At 42.4% G+C, this 22,971-nt stretch overlaps 1 protein-coding gene across 14 annotated transcripts in view; it reads left to right on the top strand.

The window, feature by feature from the left end:
- Positions 1-22,971, top strand: part of CCDC3 (coiled-coil domain containing 3) — a 143,081-nt gene that overhangs the window by 18,977 nt on the left and 101,133 nt on the right. For 2 of the 14 annotated variants that reach the window (XM_042991060.1, XM_042991061.1), the window contains 2 exons: positions 3,783-3,965; positions 10,315-10,489. In XM_042991060.1, the coding sequence (XP_042846994.1) occupies positions 3,916-3,965; positions 10,315-10,489 (225 nt within the window). In that variant the 5' untranslated portion in view covers positions 3,783-3,915. Of the gene's footprint in view, positions 1-415; positions 564-3,762; positions 3,966-4,982; positions 5,295-5,710; positions 5,964-6,031; positions 6,237-6,296; positions 6,878-7,313; positions 7,688-8,529; positions 8,702-10,314; positions 10,490-22,971 lie in introns of those variants that run through there. The other 12 variants (XR_006219606.1, XM_007081328.3, XR_006219609.1 and 9 more) reach the window with 11 other exon arrangements.

Below are 22,971 nucleotides of genomic sequence, written 5' to 3'. Positions count from 1 at the left end.
GGTCCCAAAATCAAAGTGAAATTTTACCATGTTCAGATTGTAGATGAAGTTTAGCTCAAATCAGACCCATATTGGGCCGGTTTGGTCCAAAGACTCAGCTAGTGGTTATTTCCCCAGTTTCTGAAGGTATAAATGGAAAAGACACGGTTGACAACTGGCAGAATCCCCACATTTGCTCTCTGACTCATGGGTGATGGCCACCATGGTAGGAAGGGGTAAGTGGAAGCCCCCTAGGACTTCCATTCATACCGAGACAGTAAATTAGAAGTAAGACAGTATCCCTGGGGGGATTGCAAAAACTAATGCTGCCACTGAAGGCTTGAAAGAAGTGTAGATAGTGGTATGTAGTGTAAGCCCGGATAGTTGGTTATTTTTTTCTTTTTTCCTTTTTTGTGATGCAAATTCCTGATGTAAGCTTTGATTGCTGAGGCAAGCACTTCAAAGAAGCATGCACTTCAAAGACAGCTATCTTGAATGAACACAGTGCCAGCCACAGGACTGGATGAAGAGTCAAGCTGCCCCGAGTCTCCTTTCTTTTAGAGATCTTAGTTGATTTTGGTAACTGAGCATTTGGGCTGTTGGTTTTTCTCTTCCCAGGCCTTAATTTTCTGCTTTTATGTTTTAAACTCATCAATAAAGAATGAGTCTGCTAAACCCTAGTCATCCCACCCTCAATCCCAATAAAAGCAGAACTCCAGCCTCCTGCTCTCTCTTCCTACCCATCACTTTGCTCTGTGGCCTCAGGTGTGCCATGTAATTTGCAGGACTTGTAAGAAATATACTTGTTTTTCAAAGTTTCCTGATGGCTATTGCTGATGGTGTCTTGCAATCATAATAAGAACCACAAGGGCTGGTCCAGCCACAGCATTGGTTATCAATAGGCTGAGACCGATGCAAAACATGATACTACGCATCTCCATTGAACTCATCAGTTTCACCTTTGCAAAAGTCACATGGATCTTGAAGAATGAGTGAAGTCTACTATAAACTAATGAGGTGATAACTAAAGTTTCAGATGCTGTTTGAGATGTAGTATCTTTCCTGGGGCACATTGACATGTTCTTGGCATTTGCTTCACAGCTCCCGACCTGGTATATGTCCTTTCCTCCATATCAATTTGTAAATACCACCAGAAATAGTTTGCTTTTACTTGTCAGGGCTGACAGTACACTTTCACAAACTTGCCTCAGGGTAAACCAATTCTGTTGTTACATTTATTCTGCAAGATCTTGATTGTCTTGACATTCCACAAAACATCATACTCTACCTTGCTGATGGACATGATGATGATTGGATTTGATGTTCATAAAGTGGCAAATACTTCAGGGAGCTTCTAATGTGAACTGGAAGGTGGGCGATCCCACAAAAATTCAGGGGCCTGTGACCTCATTGAAGTTTCTGGAGCTTTAATTTTTTTTTTTTAATGTTTATTTTTGAGAGAGACAGAGACAGAGCGTGAGCGGGGTAGGGCAGAGAGAGAGGGAGACACAGAATCTGAAGCAGGTCCCAGGCTCTGAGCTGTCAGCATAGAGAGCCTGACATGGAGCTCCAACCCACAAACCCTGAGATCATGACCTGAGCTGAAGTCGGAGGCTCAACTGACTGAGCCACCCAGGCGCCCTGAAGTTTCTGGTGGTTTAATGTCACTTTTCCAAAGTGAAAGTAAAGTTGCTGTTCTTTGGACCACCTACAATGAAAAAAGAGGAAAAATGCTTGGTGAGCCTTTTTGTATTTGGGGAGTACCTGACTGTGTTACTTGGGTCATCTACAGAATCAGCTGTAAGGCTACCAGTTTTAAGTAGAGACGAGCAAAGGGATGCCCTGCCATGAGTTCAGGCTGTAGCCTAAGCCACCCTATCACTTGGGCCTTTTTACCCATCAGGTTCAATGATAGTTAAAATGTCTGTGGCAAACGGGCATGCTGTAAGGAGCCTCTGGGTGAAGACCAACAGGCTAGTCAGCACCAAGCTGTAGGATTTTGGAGCAAATCTATGCCTTGTGCTGGATATGAGTATTTTCCTTTTGAAAAATAGCTTCTATCTTGCTATCAGGCCCTGGTAGAGAATGCCTCACCATGGTGTATTGGGTGACCATGTGATCTGAGTTTCCCATCATGAACTAGGTATTGTCTGACCCACCAGCCATAAATTGTGTGTGTGTGTGCAGCAATCTATGGTCAAATGGGAATGGTTTGTGAAAGATTGAACAAGGAAGGTCCGAAATACAAGTAAGTTGAATAACAAGTGGCTTAGATTCCTTTTTTTTTAAATTTATTTATTTAAAAAAAATTTAATGTTTATTTATTTTTGAGAGAGAGAGAGAGAGCATGAGTAGGGGAAGGGCAGAGAGAGAAGGAAGCACAGAATTCAAAGCAGGCTCCAGGCTCTGAGCTATCAGTACAGAGTTCGACGTGGGGCTCGAACTCATGGACCACAAGATCATGACTTGAGCCGAAGTTGGACGCTTAACCAACTGACCCACCCAGGTGCCCCTTATTTATTCTGAAAGAGAGAGAGAGAGAGAGAGAGCACGTAGGGGAGGGGCAGAGAGAGAGAGAGGGAGAGAGAGAATCCCAAGCAGGCCCCATGCTGTCAGTGTCCCTTATTTATTTATATTGAAAGAGAGAGAGAGAGAAAGAGAGAGAGAACATAGGGGAGGGGCAGAGAGATAGGGAGAGAGAACATCCCAAGTAGGCCCCATGTTGTCATTGTGGAGCCTGATGTGGGGCTCGAACCCACTGACCATGAGATCATGACCTGAGCCAAAAATCGAGAGTCAGATGCTTAACTCACTAAGCCACCCAGGCGCCCCTTAGATTCCTTTGACTCTGAAGGTGCATCGCCCCTTCCTTTTCCTTCATCTGTGGCCTCTTGACCATGTTCCTGATGACCAGTTGACTCAGGAAGAAATAACTTAAGCCTGGTTTACAGATTGTTTTGTATTTCAAATGGGTATCACTCAGTGCTGCTCAGGCCCGGACATGAAGGACACTGGTGAAGGAAACTACTCCCAGTGGGTAGAGCTTCAAGCAGCACGTTTAGTTGTACACTGTGTCTAGACTCAGAGATGGCAGGTAGTATGGAAAGACACTAACTTCTGGATGGTTGTGTTGAGTTGGTTGGATAGTATATTACTAGGCAGGGTTCAACCAGAGAAACAGAAGCCATAGGCTTTTTATATATGAATATGGCTTATATGTAATATATAATCTCAGCCTTATATATATAAGCCTTATATATAATATATAATCTAAGCCATATATATATGTGTGGATATGGACATGGATAGGGGCACCTGGGTGGCTCAGTCAGTTAAGCGTCTGACTTCGGCTCAGGTCATGATCTCGCGGTCCGTGAGTTCGAGCCCCGTGTCGGGCTCTGTGCTGACAGCTCAGAGCCTGGAGTCTGCTTCAGATTCTGGGTCTCCCTCTCTCTGCCTCTCCCCTGCTCATACTCTGTCTCTTTCTCTCTCTTTCAAAAAAAAAAAAAAAACATTAAAAAATATGTATAAGGATATCTATAGTTACGTATACTTAGAATATAGATGTGTGTATCTATCTATACGCATATACATAAAAGGAGATGAATTGGTTCACATGATTGTGGAGGCTGAACAGTCCCCACGATCTGCCATCTGCAAGCTGGACACCCAGGAAAGCCGGTGGTGTGAGTCAGTCTGAGTCCAGGGGCCTAAGAACCCGGGGACCTAATGGTGTAAGTGGAAATGCTTTGTTCACTTTTAAGCCCGATCTTTCATTGGTAGAATTGTTGCTTCCCCTCCAGGCTACCTTGAGCTCTGCTTGTGCAGAACTTAGTCCCCAAAGAGAAGCTGCTTGCCGGAGGACACGCCCATGGCCCCAGGTAATGAACCCCCCATCAGTGAGGCACTCTGCCAGACGTGACAAAGAAGAGAAGCATGACTGATGTTCCCGGTGAGGAGTCCAGGAGAAAGACAATCTCTCAAAGGTGCTTGTTTCTGGAAAATCCATTCTGGGTAGAGTTGGAAGAGATTTGATTCTGTCCGGTTTATACAAGAAGAGAGAAATCAGCCATACATACTGACTTTTTTTTTTTTTTTTTTTTTTTTTTTGCTTGTCTAAATGGAAAGAAAAGTCAGGGTTTTAAGGCCTGTTGAAGTGGACAGATCTTTTCCAGGCCTTGGAGACACCTGAAGATGCATTTGAAAAACTTTCTAACCATCTTGTCTGTATAAATTGCAGCATACGACGAACACAGAGCAGGGTCACCGGTTAATTCAAATTTCATGTTAGTCCAATTACGTACTGATTTAGCCATCACTGGTTATTATGCTAAGGTTATTACTCTGCATATATTTACTTCTAGATGAACGGCCCACTTGTACCTTTAAAACACTGCCTATTTTGTCCATATTCTCATAATGTAGTTAAACGCATATATTCTGGAGTCTGATGCTGGGGTTTGAATCCTGGCTCAGTCACTGTCTAGCTCTGTGATCTTGGGTAAGTCAGTTAACCTCTCTGTGCCAAAGTTTCTTTATCTGCAAAAAGAGGTTGATAGTAGTATCTACTTAGGAGTGTTGTTTGGAGAATTAATTCAGATAACACAGTCAAACTCTTTACAACTGTGCTTGGTCCACAGTAAGCAATAAATACATGTTAGCAATTATTAATATTGTAATTTGGCAACACTTGCTCTAAGTTGGCTTGCCAGGAATATAAGCCATTGTATATCCCCCCTCTCTCTCTAGCAAACCTACAGAATACCTACTAACTAGCTGTTATGGACTAAATTGTCTCTCCTTCCTTCTCCTCCCAAATTCACATGTTGAAACACTAACCCACAAGAAGACTGTATTTGGAGGTAAAGACTTTAGAGAAGTAATTAAGATCAATGAGGTCACAAGAGTGGGGCTGTTCGGATAGGATGGACGTCGTTATATGAGGAGGAAGAGACATCAGATCTCTCTCTCTCTCTCTCTCTCTCTCCCTACATGCACAAAAGGAAAGGTGGAAAGGCTGTGTGAACACACAGAGGGGAGGCAGCCACCTACAAGCCTGGAAGAGAGACTACACCAGAAACTGACCCTGATGACGTCTTGACCTTGGGCTTTTGGCTTCTAGAACAGTAACAAAAGAACTGTCTGTGCTTTGAGCCACCTGTCGGTGGATTTTGCTATGGTAGCCCTAGCAGACGGAGACCACGACATTATGAAATTTCCTAATTTACATACTCAGCGAGAGACAAGCGAGCAGTGCTGATATACGGTGTCTGATGTTATCCTTGAACACCATTTACCCATCGTGTGAAAATCTGGTATCTACCAGGGGGTTTGGGGGTGGGGGTCATATACCATGAGGGCTACTGTTATCTCGAGCCCCACTCTTTTATTTTTTTAAAGATTTTTTTTTATGTTTATTTATTTTTGAGAGAGAGAGAAAGCATGCACAAGTGGGGGAGGGGCCGAGAGAAAGAGAATCTGAAGCAGGTTCCAGGCTCTGAGCTGTCAGCCCAGAGCCCAGTGCAGGGCTGGAACCCACAAGCAGTGAGATCATGATCTGAGCCGAAGCTGGACGCCTAACCGACTGTCTGATAGGCGCAGACACATCTGTCTGTTTTTAGGCGCATCACAGAGGGTTTTGTAAGAATAAGAATTTGGCTGATTGAGTCGCTGAGCAGATTCTGGGCTAGTGTGACAGAATGTTAGTTGCGGTTTCCCATTCTCTTAACAGCGCAGGGCTGCCTGGAGTCCTGGTGATCCCACTTCCGGGGATGCCCAAAGCCCTCCCTTGGATGTCCCTCTCCTGCCTGAGACAGCCTCTCTCCTGGCCTCTTCCTCCTGAGTCCCTGTCCTGCAGGGGAGGGACCTGCACGGAAGAGCTGCCTTCAAAGACTGCCCTTGCTGGGTGGCAAGCAATCGTGAATTAAATTCCCCCAGCTGAAGATTTAGGGGCCACAGGGAGAAGACTTGGGAGCCAGGGGGAGGTGAGGCCCAGACTTGAAACCTTGTCTCCTGCAGCTTTATCCTCTCTTCTCCTTACCTTTCCTTCCAGAATTCCCTGAGTTTTCCCTTCAACGCATAGAAGAATTTAGCTGTGTGCCAAGGCTCAGACTTGCAGAAATAAGATGCTTAAGGAACAGAGGCTTCTGTTTTAAGGCAGTTCTGCTTATAAATTTATTATACATATATCATACATATAATACCTATGATACAAGTACCATGGGATGCACATTACATGCATGATTATATGTATGATGTAACACACATATAAAAATATAAATGTATTTATAAGTGATCATCCTCTTTTTTCTTCGTAGGGCATTGGGAACACTTAATGGTAGTTCAGAGATAAAAGGAGCTGGTGAGTTGAGAGAGAAAGAGACTGTTGAGCCTGGATCTCCCTCAGACTCATGCACTGACGCACGGACGTGTGAGAAGCGGGGTGGAATTTACTGCATTTATTTCTCAGGTGTAGGGTGTTCAGAAGCTGTAAATAGGAATTATGTAAATCGTGCAGCTTTAGGAAAATCAGGACAGCATGGCTTTTCGAATCTTTTATGAAGGCTTTCCTGAGATTACCATTAAGTCATAAGCAACATGAGAGAGAGCGAGCGAGACAGATCGGCAAAAGTTTACTGGCCCGCGCTGGGTTTCCCAATTCACCGCTGCGAAGCAAAAGTCAGATTTGATCTCGACGCGTGTTGACTCTAAAAGAACGACCCAGAAAATGTCAACACGTCTACACGGTACTCACGCAAAGGAACAGCGATTGATGGTTTGGAACTGGCTTTCCGCCTGGAGAGCTCCGACACAGCGCATCAGTGGGGCGCGGGAGGAGGGCCGGGCCGCGGCTCCCGGCAGTCAGCGACCGTCTCCCGCAGGCCCGCACTCCCCCAACGGCGCGCGGGGCCTCGGGGGGGGGGGGGGACCGGCCCTGCGCGCCGCAGCTCCCGAGCGCCCCTGGCCGGCCGCCCACCTCCGCCCCCCGCCGCCTCTCCGCCCTCTCCCGCCGCAGCCCACGCCCCGTCGCGGGGGGCAGGGCAAGAGGCGGGCGGCCGGCCCGCCCCGAGACCCTTTAAAGCGACGCGGACGCGGGCCGGGCGCCGCGAGCCCGGCGGCGGACAGTAGCGGCGCGCCGAGCCCAGCGCGCAGGGCTGCCCTTCGCGGGCCGGCGGGGCGGGCGCTCCCGGCTCCCCGACGCCTCCCGCGCCCGGCGGCCGCGCGCCCTCGCTCTGCCCTGCTGGTCCCGGGCGTCCCCGCCATGCGCCCTGGCTAGTGCGCCCGGGGCGCAGCGCCGACCCGGGCCGCGCCCGCCGTCCGCTCCCGCCGCCGGCATGCTGCGCCCGCTGCTGCTCGCCGCGCTCTGCGTGGCCGGCCGGCTCGGGGCCGCCCGCGGCTGCCAGCTGCCCTCGGAGTGGAGACCCCTGAGCGAGGGCTGCCGCGCCGAGCTGGCCGAGATCATCGTGTACGCCAAGGTGCTGGCGCTGCACCAGGAGGTGCACGGCCTGTACAACTACCTGCCGTGGCAGTACGAGCCCAGCGACGCGGGGCTCTTCTACTCCGCCGAGATCGAGATGCTGTGCGACCAGGCGTGGGGCAGCATGCTGGAGGTGCCCGCGGGCTCCAGGCTCAACCTCACCGGCCTGGGCTACTTCTCGTGTCACTCGCACACCGTGGTCCAGGACTACTCCTATTTCTTCTTCCTCAGGTGAGCGCGGCCCCTCCCGCCCACACCACCTCCTCCGCCCGTTGGCCTGACCTCCCGAGGGCACCGTTATCTGGAGCCGGCTCAGCACCTCCAGGGGAAGCTGTCCAGGCCCTCTTAGAATATCTCTTGGGCTCCTTTCCTTGCTCTTTATTCTCTCCTGCTCTGTCCCACGTCTAGACATGGGGGCCTGGGGGCCTTTGGCTAAAGCTGTCGAAAAAACAGGGGTGGTTTCACTGCTGAACGCACAGAGGAGTGTTTCCAGCAAAAGCTCAGGGTGGTTTCCAAAATCCATTTGACTCCTCTTTTTTTTTTTTTTTTAATTTTTATTATTTTAATTGGATTCACTGGGAGTAGGTTGAGATGCTGAGGGCTAAAAAAAGAAACAAACTTTGAAATCAGACTGTTGGAGTTCTGGCTCTGCTCTTCGTGTGATTTTTTGAGCAAGTTGCCTTCTGAAGAACCTCCATACTCTCCCTTTCATAATGTGAGAAACAAGGTTGGTGGAGACTCACACACAGTAATCATGCAGAACACCTGGTACAGGTTAGAGGCAGAACAAATAGTCCCTCTGCCATCCCGCCCCCCCCTCCCCTCCCTGCTTAAATGCCAAGATAGGAATCGTGCGGAATGCAGCCCAGCTGTCCCTTTGTTTCCCCCCCTTGTCCACCACCGGCAGACCTCAGTGCTGGGCTTTTCAGAATAGCAGAGGTTTGTGTGGGGGCCTGCTGGGGGGTGGGGGGAAGACTGTCTCCCAGTGCTTGGAAGAGAATAAATGAATCGGGCTGGAAGTCCCTCTCTGACCGGAGACTCCTGGAATCTTGTGAAGTTCCGTGAAGATTGGCCTGCAGTCACGATGGAATTCACGTGTATAAGAATTCAGTCAATGGGCTTCAAGTTTGAAATAGAGACTGGCAGGTGCAACCCTAAATGCATTGGCTGTCTCCAATTGAATGAGAGTGACACAGAGCAGCTGAGAGGAACATGGAACTGGAATCTAACCTACATGTCAAGCGAGTGAGTGAATTGATCCACAGTGATGGTTCCAGTCTTCTCAGTCCATAAAGTAGCACTAAGAACATTTGGAATGACTATGACCTCAGTCTGCAGATCACTTTTAGCTCTTGAGATTTCCCACCACTCTGGGAAAGAAAACCTTAAGATCCACCGAAGGGCGTTCATAAGCTCATGGCAACACATGTTTTCTGTATCGAAGCCAGATCTCTAAGTTTAGAATACATGGCGTGCTTTGTGTTTGCTGCCGTGGTTTAGCTAGATTAAGTTGTTTTTCTTCTTTTAATTGCTGTTGAAATATAGTTTCTAAATAAAGGCAGCAAGGAGTGAGACCATATTCTTCTTGATACAAAGAAACTTAGATTTTTCATATTTTTCTTTAGGAAGGACACTGAGAACCCGGCTATAAAGCTATTAATCACTGAAACTTTATTTTCCAAAGAAGTAAGAGCTGGAGGACTTGAGCAGACATGATTTATTTTCTGATTTTATCATGAAAGAGTTTTGTCCAGGGGCTCTGTGGTGGTCAGCCAGCTCTTTCTTCTTTCTCTTTGACATATGTACAAAAACTTAGGGCAGAAATACAGAGTCAACTGGTAGTCTGACAGATTTCCATTTCACAGAGCTGTGTTGCCCCGAAGTGTCCTAACAACTGCATACAAATCATTCCTCCGCTGTTACTCCGGACCCAGTGAGGCAAGAACAGATTCTGGGCACTGTCACTGGGGAAAGCGGCAGTGGCCACTCCCTCGTCCACCCTACACCACCTTTTTGTGCTGGAGGTTAACTTCTACCTGCCCTGTCTCTGCGTGATTTATCTTTGCAACAGGCAATTTGTCCTTTGTAAAAATGTTAACATCTGAACTGCACTCACTCCATGCCAGATACTTTTTCTTTCTCTCTTTTTTAAAACTTTTTTTTTTAATGTTTATTTTTGAGAGAGAGAGACAGAGCTTGAGCAGGGGAGGGGCAGAGAGAGAGGGAGACACAGAATCTGAAGCAGGCTCCAGGCTCCAGGCTCTGAGCTGTCAGCACAGAGCCCCATGTGGGGCTCGAACTCACAGACTGTGAGATCATGACCTGAGCCCAAGTCCGATGCTCAGCCGACTGAGCCCCCCCGGGCGCCTCTTCACTTTATAATGCAGTTCTTACACTACCACCAAGAAGGTGCTATTCTCCTCCTCTTTTTACAGACTGGCACAGTGAAGCTTAGAGGATTTAGGAAATTTGTGTCTCCTGTCAGAAGACAAGTAGCAATGGCAGGATTCGAACCTTACAACTGGCTTATAACTGGTCCTTAAAACTGGCTTTCCTTTCATCAAGAAACAAGGGACACCCTGTGAGAAAGGCCACTTGGGCGATATACAAATAGCCAAACACATATGCATCCCCTCTCCCCAACCCTTCACCCAAACTCATCTGTTGGAAGACCTTAAGGATAGATTCGTGTAATGTGAGGCAGAGAAACCATTAGAAATAGTAAGTCCTCTAATGAGAGCCATGTGAGACATGGTGGCGCAAAGGCAAGATTGTCACGGTCTTTACAACTGTTGATTAAAGCTGGTGTACCCTATGGCTGTCCAGTCTGCAGTTCTGCTTTTTTTTCCCCCCATTAGGATGGATGAAAATTATAACCTCTTGCCTCATGGAGTCAATTTCCAAGATGCCATCTTTCCAGACACTCAAGAGAACAGAAGGATGTTTTCCAGCCTTTTCCAGTTTTCGAATTGTTCTCAAGGGCAGCACCTGGCAACTTTTTCCAGCGACTGGGAGATCCAGGAAGACAATAGGGTAAGAAATGGCTGTGCCCTCTGTCACAGCAAAGTAATAGAAAAGCTGCATCTTGTCTGAATTTTGTGACCAAATGAGTCAAGAATACTCTTCCAGAAGCCCAGACCAAAAAGTATTATCCCTCCCACTCCTCTGGCAGTTAAAAAAAAAAACAGAACACTGTTCATAACCTGTAGCTTCCTGAGGCTTTACTACTTGGTATCGGGATCCTCATAAAGTGAGAGAACAAGATGGAGTGAAGGTGGGCACAGTGCCTCAGTTTCCTCTCCTGTAAAATGGAAACAATCTACATCATAGGGTTGATGCAATATGATTTAGCTATGTAAAAAAAAATGAAAATATGTAAAGCCCTTAGCATAGTGCCTGACGGAGTATGTACTCAATACATGAGAGCTGTTATGACTATTATATCATTAATGTTATTGATAGCATAAGGCTCTAGGCAGTCTTTTAAAGGAGAAGAAAAAGTCCTCAAGGAAATGATTGCTATAGCTAATACTTCTTTGATGGTTAACTCTATTTGTTAAGATGTAGAGATACAGGGTGGCCAAAATGGTTGTGGAATGTAAAGGTTAAGATAGTTTTGGGTAAAGGGGTGCCTGGGTGGCTCAGTTGGTTAAGTGTCCAACTCTTGATTTTGGCTCAGGTCATGATCTCACGCTTTGCAAGACTGAGCCCTGCGTTGGGCTGTGCCAAGATGGCGCACAGCCTGCTTGGGATTCTCTCTCTCCTTTTGTCTCGCCCCCTTCCCACCCGCCATGTGAGCACGTGTGTGCGTGCATGTGCTCTCTCTGTCTAAGAATAAACTTAAAAACAGTAATTTGGGGTATGAAAATATAAAAGGGATCTGTCCATCTGGGACAGATACCAGAGTTGGGGGGAGATTTTGAAGACTGTCCCTTTCCCAAATAACATTGGCATATTTGAGCTGGGATGATTGTGGGGCTGGCTCAGTAGAGGAGGTGGCCAGTCCCAGTCTCTTAAACACATCCGAGGTGTTTTTAAGGCAGTGTGACAGACTGACTTCTGGGAGCATTCTGATGTGGGGTTTTGGGTATCCCACGGGACAAGGACTCATATTTTTTGAGTTAATAACCTAATTTGCGCATGTTGAGTGGCTCACGAGGGTCCCCGAATCTAGAAGTATAAAATGGTAGTCAGTAGTTTCTCTCTCATCTCTGACACCCACCCACCCATTTCCCACCTACCCTTCAAGTAACTCCTGTTACTAGTTTCTTATAAATGTTTAATGAGTATTTTCATCCAAGAAAGAATTCACACTTGTATATTGACTGTGTTCTTTTACGCAAATGGCAGCCCACTCTATACACTTTGCTATACTTTGACTTTATTCACAAATAGATCTTGAGGATCTTTCCATATCAATGCAGATCAAGTTGCCTTAAAGAGCTGCATAGTGTATTCCATTGTATGCATGTCACCGTGTGTGTGTGTGTGTGTATATATATATATATATATATACACATATATATTTATTAAATATAATTTATTGTCAAATTGGTTTCCATACAACACCCAGTGCTCAACCCAACAGGTGCCCTCCTCAATGCCCATCACCCATTTCCCCCTCTCCCCCACCCCCATCAAACCCTAGTTTGTTCTCTGTATTTAAGTTCTCTGTTCTCCCTCTCTGTAACTTTTTTTTTTCCCTTTCCCCTCCCCCATGGTCTTCTGTTAAGTTTCTCAGGATCCACATATGAGTGAGAACATATGGTATCTGTCTTTCTCTGCCTGATTTATTTCACTTAGCATAATACCCTCCAGTTCCATCCATGTTGCTGCAAATGGCCAGATTTCATTCCTTCTCATTGCCAAGTAGTATTCCATTGTGTATATAAACCACATCTTCTTTATCCATTTGTCAGTTGATGGACATTTAGGCTCTTTGCATAATTTGGCTATTGTTGAAAATGGTGCTATAAACTTTGGAGTACATGTGCCCCTATGCATCAGCACTCCTGTATCCCTTGGGTAAATTCCTAGCAGTGCTATTGCTGGATCATAGGGTAGTTCTATTTTTAATTTTTTGAGGAAACTCCACACTGTTTTCCAGAGTGGCTGCACCAGTTTGCATTCCCACCAACAGTGCAAGAGGGTTCCCATTTCTCCACATCCTCTCCAGCATCTATATAGTCTACTGATTTGTTCATTTTAGCCACTCTGGCATGAGGTGGTATCTCAGTGTGGTTTTGATTTGTATTTCCCTGATGAGGAGTGACGTTGAACATCTTTTCGTGCACATGTTGGCCATCTGGATGTCTTCTTTAGAGAAGTGTTTATTCATGTCTTCTGCCCATTTCTTCCCTGGATTATTTGTTTTTTGGGTGTGGAGTTTGGTGAGTTCTTTATAGATTTTGGATACTGGCCCTTTGTCTGATATGTCATTTGCAAATATCTTTTCCCATTCTGTAGTTTGCCTTTTAGTTTGGTTGATTGTTTCCTTTGCAGTGCAGAAGCTTTTTCTCTTCATGAGGTCCCAATAGTTCATTTTTGCTTTTAATTCCCTTGCCTTTGAGATGTGTCAAGTAAGAAATTACGGTGGCTGAGGTCAAAGAGGTTTTTTTCCTGATTTTTCCTCTAGGGTTTTGATGGTTTCCTGTCTCACATTCAGGTCCTTCATCCATTTTGAGTTTATCTTTGTGTATGGTGTAAGAAAGTGGTCTAGTTTCATTATTCATGTTGCCATCCAGTTCTCCCAGCACCATTTGTTAAAGAGACTTGTCTTTTTTCCATTGGATATTCTTTCCTGCTTTGTCAAAGATTAGTTGGCCATATTTTTGTGGGTCAAGTCTGGGTTCTCTATTCCATTGATCTATGTGTGTGTTTTTGTGCCAATACCATGCTTTCTTGATGATTACAGCTTTGTAGTAGAGGCCAAAATCTGGGATTGTGATGCCTCCCACTTTGATCTTCTTCTTCAATATTACTTTGGCTATTTGGGGTCTTTTGTGGTTCCATACAACTTTTAGGATTGCTTGTTCTAGCTTGGAGAAGAATGCTGGTGCAATTTTGATTGGGATTGCGTTGAATGTGTAGATTGCTTTGGGTAGTATTGACATTTTAACAATATTTATTCTTCCAATCTATGAGCATGGAATGTTTTTCCATTTCTTTGTATCTTCAATTTCCTTCATAAGCTTTCTATAGTTTTCAGCATACAGATCTTTTACATCTTTGGTTAGGTTTATTCCTAGGTATTTTATGGTTCTTGGTGCAGTTGTGAATGGGATCAGTTTCTTTAGTGTCACAATATATTTAATCAATTAAGCTCTCTGTTAATAGGTGGTTGGGTTAATAGGTGGTTAATAGGACATTGCTATTACAGAATGCAGACATGTATGATATTATACATACCTGTATGTAGGATTGTAGGATTGCTGAGTCCAATTTTTAGCAAATACTATGTACCTAGTATAAAGCAGCTGCTTTGTTAGGTGCTAGACTTTCAACGTTGAGCAAAATACAAAGTCCCTGATCTCCTAAAGCTTATAGTCCTATTGTTGGTGATTGACACAATCAAAAGACCCCATTAGTGACTTCATAATTTTTAATGGAAGCAAATGATCCACAAAATAAATAAAAAGAGAGAATCTGACTTCGACTTAAGGGTTAAGAAAGTCTTCTCTGCTGAATTGATACTGGAGCTAAAATGTGATGGATGAAGTGACCTCCTAGTTAATGTTGGGATCAGGGAGAGATGAGTGTAATCCAAAGGAGGACAGTCTGTGGAGAGAGGCCCTGTGGTAGCATAGTACATGGTGCATTTGAGGGCATGAAAGAAAGCTCCTGTGTCTGGAGCAAAGGGAGTAAGAAGGATGAGGCAAGAGCTTGAGGCAGTGCCAGACCTAATGAAGATTTGGGTTTTGTTCTGTGAATGGGAAGCCTTTTGTGTTCTGAAAGGAGGGGTGATGAGACCAAATTTACATTTGGAAGAAACCAACTGGATTGGAGGAAATACAAATGATGTGGTGAGAACAGGTAGTGGTTATAAAGCTACCAGATAGTTGCTGGACTAGGGTAGAGGCAGTAGGGATGGAGTAAAGGAGGCAAATTGGAGAGTGATTTGGGAAATGAAATTAGTAGGTATTGCTGATGGTTTGGTGGGAAAGGAGGTGGGGGAGGGTCAAAGATAACTCGTGTGTTTCTGGCAGGTAAACCGCATGCCAGGACCAACACTGAGAAATGTAGGCAGGAAAGGTTTGGTGGAGGAATTCATATGGCAGATGTTGGACACACTGAGTTTCAGTGTATTTGAACCATCTGAGTCATTTTGAGCCAAGTGAGATCTGGAATAGGTGGTTGCATCTCTAAGTTTGGAGCTTTGAGAAGAGCTCTGAGTGGAGTATAGACCTTTGGGACTTAACAATAATTGGGTGTCCGTTGAGACTGAATATGAACGAAACTCCCAAGGGAGAGTACATAGGAAGAGCAGAGCATGGGCCCTAGGGTAGGACTAAGCCTTGTGGGATGCTAAACCTGGTTGAGAAGGAGCAGTCAGAGAGGGAAAGGGAAAACTAGGAGAGTCAAGGATACAGGGTATTTGCATAAGTATGAGTGATTGACAGAGCCAAAATCTGTTGAGAAGTCAAGTAAATTGATGACTGAAGAGCAACCTCTCTTTGGTGGTCTAAATGAGAACCTAAACTTCCCTAAAAGAGGGAGTAGGGTTATGGGGGATGAGTGAGGGTGGACAACTCTTTGATGAAGTTGGCCCGTGGATGGCTTAATACATATAAGGCTGCAGATGATAGGGCAGAATAGTTGAGGGAAGGTGTCTTGTTGTATTTAAAGATGGCGGCCATTCTGTTCACACCACTTGGTCTTTGTTTTCCCACTCTGGAGACATTGCCTGCTCAAGTAAACTAAACTATCCAAGGGTAGGGACATCTATTTTATTTACTGTTGTATTTTTGGTCCATTTTTTGTGGGCCTTAAACATTTGTTAAATGAAAACTGTTTCTCATCCAGAGATATCTAATGTCCAGAGAGATCTCTGTCTCTTTCTGATTTTCTAAACTATCTAAAATCCATACACAGTAAAATTTGCTCTCTTTATATGCTGTTACAAATTTTGATAAATGCCCATGGTTGTATAATGACAACTACAACCACAGTGCCGAAAAGGGCCATCACTGCAAAGAGCCTCACTTCTGCCGTTTTTTGGTCAGACCCTTCCCTAACCTGAACTTGTGGGAACCACTGAATTGTCCTCCAACACTAGTTGTGCATTTTCCAGAATGCCGTATGAGTAGAATGAGTAGAATCATATAGTACGTTGCTTTTTTTTTTTTTTTAGTTTGGTTGCTTTTACTTAGCATAATGCACTTGAAATTTGTTTGTTTTGTATTTATTCATTTTTTTTTAATTGCTGAGTATTCCATTGTAGGGAGGTACCACGGTTTTAATGATCTGGTCCTCAGTTGAGAAGAGACTTTAAGTTCACGATTTTAGGCTATCGGAGCATCCATAAAGATCCATGTACAAGTTTTTGTATGAACGTCAATTTCAGTACGTTTTGGGTAAATACCTAGGATAGGTTCACTGGGCTAGAAGGTAGGTATATGTTTAACTTGGTAAGAAGCTACAAAATTGTTTTTGAGAGTGGCTGTGATGTTTATTTGCATTAGCAATATACGAGAGCTCCAACTGTTCTTCTCAGTACTTTGTATGGTCAGAAAATATAGACATTCTAATCGGTGTGTGGTGGTATCTCATTGTATGTTTTTTGTTTGTTTGTTTTAGATTCCACATGTAAATGAGATCATGGTATTTGTCCTACTCTAACTTATTTCGCTTAGCATAATGCTCTCAAGGTCCATCCTTCGTCCGTTGTTGCAAATGGCAGGTCTAAATAATCCTTTGTTGTATATATACACCACAGTTTCTTTATCCCTTTATCTGTCAATGGACATGTAGGTTGTTTCTGTATCTTGGCTCTTGTGAAAACTGTTGCACTGAATTTTGTGAGTGCAGATAGCTCTTTGAGGTACTGAGTTCATCCAATTTGGGTTTATACCCAGAGGTGGGATTGCTGGACCTCATGGTAGTTCTATTTTTAATTTTCTGAGGAAGTTCTGCATTGTTTTCCTTAGTGGCTGCACCAGTTTACATTCATATTAACAGCATATGAGGGACCTACTTCTTCTCCACACCTTGCCAACACATGGTATCTTCTAGTTTTTGGATAATAATTGTCTTAACAAGCTTGAGGTGCAAACTCATGGTGCTTTTGGTTTGCATTTCCCTGATGAGAGTGATGTTGAACATCTTTCCATATGTGTTGGCCATCTGTATGTCTCTGGAAAAGTGTCTAGTCAGGTACTTTGCCCATTTTTAAATTGGATTGTTTTTTGGTGTTATGGGAGTTCTTCATGTTTTGGATATTAACCCCCTATTGGATAGATCATTTGAAAATATTTTCTCTCATCCAGTAGGTTGCCTTTTGATTTGGTTCACTGTGCAAAAGGCTTTAGTTTTATGTAGTCTCATTTTTTTTTATTATTTAAAAAAAAATTTTTTTTTCAACGTTTATTTATTTTTGAGACAGAGAGAGACAGAGCATGAACAGGGGAGGGGCAGAGACAGAGGGAGACACAGAATCTGAAACAGGCTGCAGGCTCTGAGCGGTCAGCACAGAGCCCGATGCGGGGCTCGAACTCACGGGCCGTGAGATCATGACCTGAGCCGAAGTCCCGAAGTCAGACGCTTAACCGACCAAGCCACCCAGGCGCCCCTAGTCTCATTTTTAAAATTTCTGCTTTTGTTGCTTTTGTCTGAGGAGACTGATGGAAAAATATACTGTTCAGATTGATGTCTAGGAGTTTACTGCTTATGTTTTCTTTTAGGACTTATATAGTCTCAGGGCTTACATTTAGACTTTTTAATCCATTTAGAGTTTATTTTTGTATATGGTATAAGAAAGTAGTCCCGTTTCATTCTTTATGTTACTGTTCAGTTTTTCCAACACTACTTATTGAAGAAACCATCTTTTCTCTGTAGTGTATTCTTGCCTTCTCTTTTGTAGATTAATTAACCACATATGTGTGTGTTTATTTCTGGGCTGTCTATTCTGTTCTTTTGATCTGTGTGTCTATTATTGTGCTTGTACCATACTGTTTTGATTACTATAGATTAGTATGAGATGTGGGAAGATGATACGTCCAGCTTTGTCATTCTTTATCAAGATGGCTTTGGCTATTCATGGTCTTTTGTGGTTCCATACAAATTTTGGGATTGTTCTGTTTCTGTGAAAAAGTGCTGTTGGTGTTTTGATATGAATTAGATTACATGTGTAAATTTCTTTGGATAGTATGGACATTTTAACAATACTTACTTTTCCAATCCATGAGCATGGTATGTCTTTCCATTAATTTGTGTTCAACTTATTTCATCAGTGCCTTATAATTTTCACAGTATAGACGTTTCAACTTCTTGGTTAAATTTATTCCTAGGCATTTTACTGTTTTTGGTGTGACTATAAGTGGGGTTGTTTTCTTAATTTTTCTTATTGTTCATTATTAGTGTATAGAAATGCAACAGATGCCTGTATATTAATTTTGCATATTAGGGTTTTCTATATTTAATGTCCTATCATTTGCAAATAGGGAAAGTTGTACTTCTTGCTTACCAGTTTGGATGCCTTTTGTTTCTTGTCTAATTTCTCTGGCTAGGACTTCCAGTACTACGTTGAATAAAAGTGACAAGAGTGGTATCCTTGTCTTGTTCCTGATTATAGGGGAAAAGCCTTCAGTTTTACATTGTTGAATATGATGTTAGCTGTGGTTTTTCATACATGGCCTTTATTATGTTGAGGTATGTTGCTTTACTCAGTTTGTTGAAATTCTTTATCATAAATGGATGTTGAATTTTGTCAAATGCTTTCTCTGCATCTATCGAGATAATCTTATTTTTATTCTTTTTGTTAACGTGGTGTATCATGTTCAGTTTTGTGGGTATTGGATCATCCCTGGAATAAATCCCACTTGATTGTGGTGAATCGTCCTTCTAATTAATTTTTGAATTGAGTTTGCTAATAATTTGTTGAGGATTTTTGCATCTATGTTCATCAAGGATATTGGCCTATTGTTTTTTAATTTATTTTTATTTTTTTTTGTTGTTGTTTGTAGTGTCTTTGGTTTGATATCAGAGCAATGCTGGTCTTGTAGAATGGATTTGGAAAACTTCCTTTAGTTTTTTTGAATAGTTTGAGAAGGATAGGTATTAACTCTACTTTATTTTTTTTTAAGATTATTCTAAATGTTTTATTTATTATTTTGAGAGATAGAATGAGTGGGGGTGGAACAGAGAGAGGGGGAGATAGATTCTGAAGCAGGCTCCAGGCTCCAAGCTGTCAACACAAAGCCCGATGCAGGGATCTAACTCAGCAACCGTGAAATCATGACTTGAGCTGAAGTCAGACATGTAACTGAATGAGCCACCCAGGTGCCCCTAACTTTAAATGTTTGGTAAAATTCACCTGTGAAAGTGTCTGGCCCTGGACTTTTGTTTGGGAATTTTTTTATTACTGAGTTAGTTTCATAACTGAGTCTGTTCAGATTTTCTGTTTCTTCCTGATTCAGTCTTGGAAGTTTGTATGTTTTTAGGAACTTCTCTGTTTGTTTTAGGTTTTCCAATTTGTTGGTATATTATCGTTGGTAGTATTCTTACCCTTTGTATGTTTGTAGTGTTAGTTGCAACTTTTGTTTCATTTCAGAATGTAAGTCTTCTTTTTTCCTTGATTTGGTTAAAGATTTATTAGTTCTGTTTATGTTTTCAAAGAACCAGTTCTTAGTTTGATTGATCTTTTCTATTGTGATTTTAGTCTCCATATCATTTATTACTCCTCTGATCTTTATTTCCTTCCATCTACCAACTTAGGGCTTTGTTCTTCTTTTTCTAGTTGCTTTAGGTATAAAGTTAGATTGTTCGAGATTTTTATTTTATTTTCTTTTGACATAGGCCTGTGTTGATATAAACATCTCCCTTGGAAATGCTTTTGCTATGTTTCCTGGATTTTGGAACATTGTGTCTGTAATTTCATCTGTCTCTAGGTGTTTTTTGATTTCCTTTTTGATTTCTTTCCTGACCCATGGGCGGGTTAGTAGCATGTTGTTAAGCCTTCATGTATTTGTTTTTTTCCGATTTTTTCTTATAATTTCTAGTTTCATACTTCTGATGTCAAAGATGCTTGATAGGAATTTAGTCCTCTTAAATTTATTGAGACTTGTTTTGTGGCCTAACTTGTGATCTATACTGGAGAATGTTCCATGTGTACTTGAAGAGATTGTATATTCTGTTGTTGGATGAAATGTTCTATATATGTCTGTTGAGTCCATCTGGTCAAACATGTCATTCAAAGCCACTGTTTCCCTATTGGTCTTCTGTATGGTTGATGTGTCAATACTGTGAATGGGGTGTTGAAGACTCTCAGTGTATTACTGTCAATTTCTTTTATGTCTGTTAATATTTGCTTGATGTATTTATGTGCTCCTATGTTAGGTGTATAGGTATTTATAATTGTTATGTCCTTTTATTGGATTGATTTCTTTATCATTATGTAATGCCCTTCTTTGCCTCTTGTGACAGTCTTTGTTTCAAAGTCTGTTTTGTCTACTAAGTATTGCTACCTTGACTTTTTTTTTTAATTTCCATTTGCATGGAATATCTTTTTTCCATTCCTCCACTTTCAGTCTGTAGATGTCTTTAGCTATGAAGTGCATCTCTTATAGGCAGCATATAGATGAGTCTTACTTTTTGAACCATTCTGTCACCTTATGTCTTTTTATAGGAGCATTTAGATGACTTACATTTAAAGTAATTCTTAGTAGCTATGCGCTTCCATTTTGTCGACTAGTGGGTTTTTTTTTGTAGAATTTTATTTTTTCAAGTATAATTAACCTATAGTGTGATATTTGTTTTAGGTGCACAATATGATTCAGCAATTCTATACATTCCTCAGTATTCATCATGATAAGTGTACCCTTAATTGTCTTTAATACACGCAGTCCCTCACCCTACTTTTCTTTGACAGCAACTGGTTTGGTATCTGTATTTAAGAGACTTTTTTTTTTTCTCTGTTTTTGTTTGGTGGTTTTGTTTCTTAAATTCCATATATGCATGAAATCGTATGGTATTTGTTTTTCTTGGACTGATTAATTTCATTTAGCATTACACCCTCTAGATCCATCGACATTGTTGTAAATGGCAAGATATCCTTTTTATGACTGAGTAATACTCCTTTGAATATATATACCCCCACATCATCATCTTTTTTTTTTTTTAATGTTTTTATTTATTTTGAGAGAGAGTTGGAGCAGGAGAGGGTCAGAGAGAGAGGGAGAGAGAGAATGCCAAGCGGACTCCATACTGTCAGCGCAGAGCCTGATGTGGGGCTTAAACCCACAAACCAGGAGATCATGACCTGAGCCGAAGTTGGACACTTAACCAACTGAGCCACCCAGGTGCCCCTACCCCACATCTTCTTTATCCATTTGTCTGTGGATGGACACTTGCATTGCTTCTGTATCTTGACTATTATAAATAATGCTGCAGTAAACCTATATATCTTTTCAAATTAGTGTTTTTGTTTTCTTTGGGTAAATACTCAGTAGTGGAAGTACTGGATCATATGGTAGTTCTATTTTTACTTTTTGGAGAAAAGTATCTTTACTATGTTCCACAATGGCCGCATCAATTTGCAGTCCTTCTAACAGTGCACCAGGGGTCCTTTTCTTCCACATCCTTGCCAATACATGTTATTTCTTGTCTTGTTGATTTTAGCCATTCTGACAGGTGTAAAGTGATGCCTTTTGTGGTTTTACTTTGCATTACCCTAATGCTGAATGATATTGAACATCTTTTCATGTGTCTAGTGACCATTTGTATATCTTCTTTGGAAAAGAAAGTCTATTCAGGTTCTTTGCCCATTTAAAAAAATTTTTAATTAAAAAAATTTAAGTTGATTTATTTATTTTGAGGGGGGTGCAGAGAGAAGGAGAGACAGGATTCTTTTTTTTTAATATGAAATTTATTGTCAAATTGGTTTCCATACAACACCCAGTGCTCATCCCAACAGGTGCCCTCCTCAATGCCCATCACCCACCCTCCCCTCCCTCCCACCCCCCATCAACCCTCAGTTTATTCTCAGTTTTTAAGAGTCTCTTATGGTTTGGCTCTCTCCCTCTCTGGAGAGTGTTATGCTAAGTGAAATAAGTCATACAGAGAGAGACAGATATGATATGTTTTCACTCTTATGTGGATCCTCAGAAACTTAACAGAAGACCGTGGAGGGAGGGGAAGGAAAAAAAAAGTAAGAAAGAAAAAAAAGAAAAAGTTAGAGAGGGTGACAAGATTCTAAGCAGGCTCCATGCCATCAGTGCAGAGCCCAATGCAGGCTCCATCTCTGTGAGATCATGACCTGAGCTGAGATCAAGAGTCAGATGCTTAATTGAATCACTTAGGTGTGCCCCGTCTTTGCCCATTTTTAAGTTGGATTATTTGCTTTTTTTGTGTTGAGTTGTGGAAGTTCTTTATATATTTTGGATACTAACCCTTATTTGGATATATCATTAGCAAATATCTATTTCATTCAGTAGGTTTCCATTTTGTTGTTTCCTTTGCTGTGCAAAAGTTTTTTGTGTTGATGTAGTCCCAGTGGTTTAATTTTGCTTTTGTTTCCCTTGCCAGAGGAGACCTATCTAGAAAGATGTTTCTCTTGCCAATGTCAGAGGAATGATTGCCTATATTTTCTTCTAGGAATTTTATGGTTTCAGGTTTCACGGTTAGGTCTTTAACCCAGTTTGAGTTTGTCTTTGTATATGGTGTTTTGTAGTTACTCTGTTGCTTTCTTCTCTTGCTCTTTTTTTTTTCCTTTGTGCTTTGATGACTGTACTGTTATGCTTGGATTGCTTTCTCTTTATTATTTGTGTATCTATTTGAAGGTTTTTTGGTTTGTGGTTACCATGAGATTTATATATAACATCCGATGTATATAACAGTCTATTTTTTTTTAATTTTTAAATTTTTTGAGAGAGGGAGAAAGCACTTATGCAAGAGAGAGTGGGGGGAGGGGGAGATAGAGTGACAGACCAGGTGAAGCCTGATTCAGGGCTCAAACCCACAGACTGAGACCATGACCCGGACTGAAGTCCAGAGTTAGATGCTTGTTGGTGGGAATGCAAACTGGTGCAGCTGCTCTGGAAAACAGTGTGGAGGTTCCTCAAAAAATTAAAAATAGAACTACCCTACAACCCAGCAATAGCATTACTAGGAATTTATCTAAAGGATACAGGAGTGCTGATTCATAGGGGCACATGTACCCCAATGTTTATAGCACTGCTTTCAACAATAGCCAAATTATGGAAAGAGCCTAACTGTCCATCAGCTGACAAATGGATCAAGAAGGTTTATATATACAATGGAATAGTACTTGGCAATAAGAAAGAATGGAATCTTCCATTTAC

The sequence above is a fragment of the Panthera tigris genome, chromosome B4 (genome assembly GCF_018350195.1).
Source record: "Panthera tigris isolate Pti1 chromosome B4, P.tigris_Pti1_mat1.1, whole genome shotgun sequence".
Classification (NCBI taxonomy): domain Eukaryota; kingdom Metazoa; phylum Chordata; class Mammalia; order Carnivora; family Felidae; genus Panthera; species Panthera tigris.
Note: the sequence above shows the minus strand (reverse complement) of the source record. Positions and strands in the feature narration are given on the sequence as shown.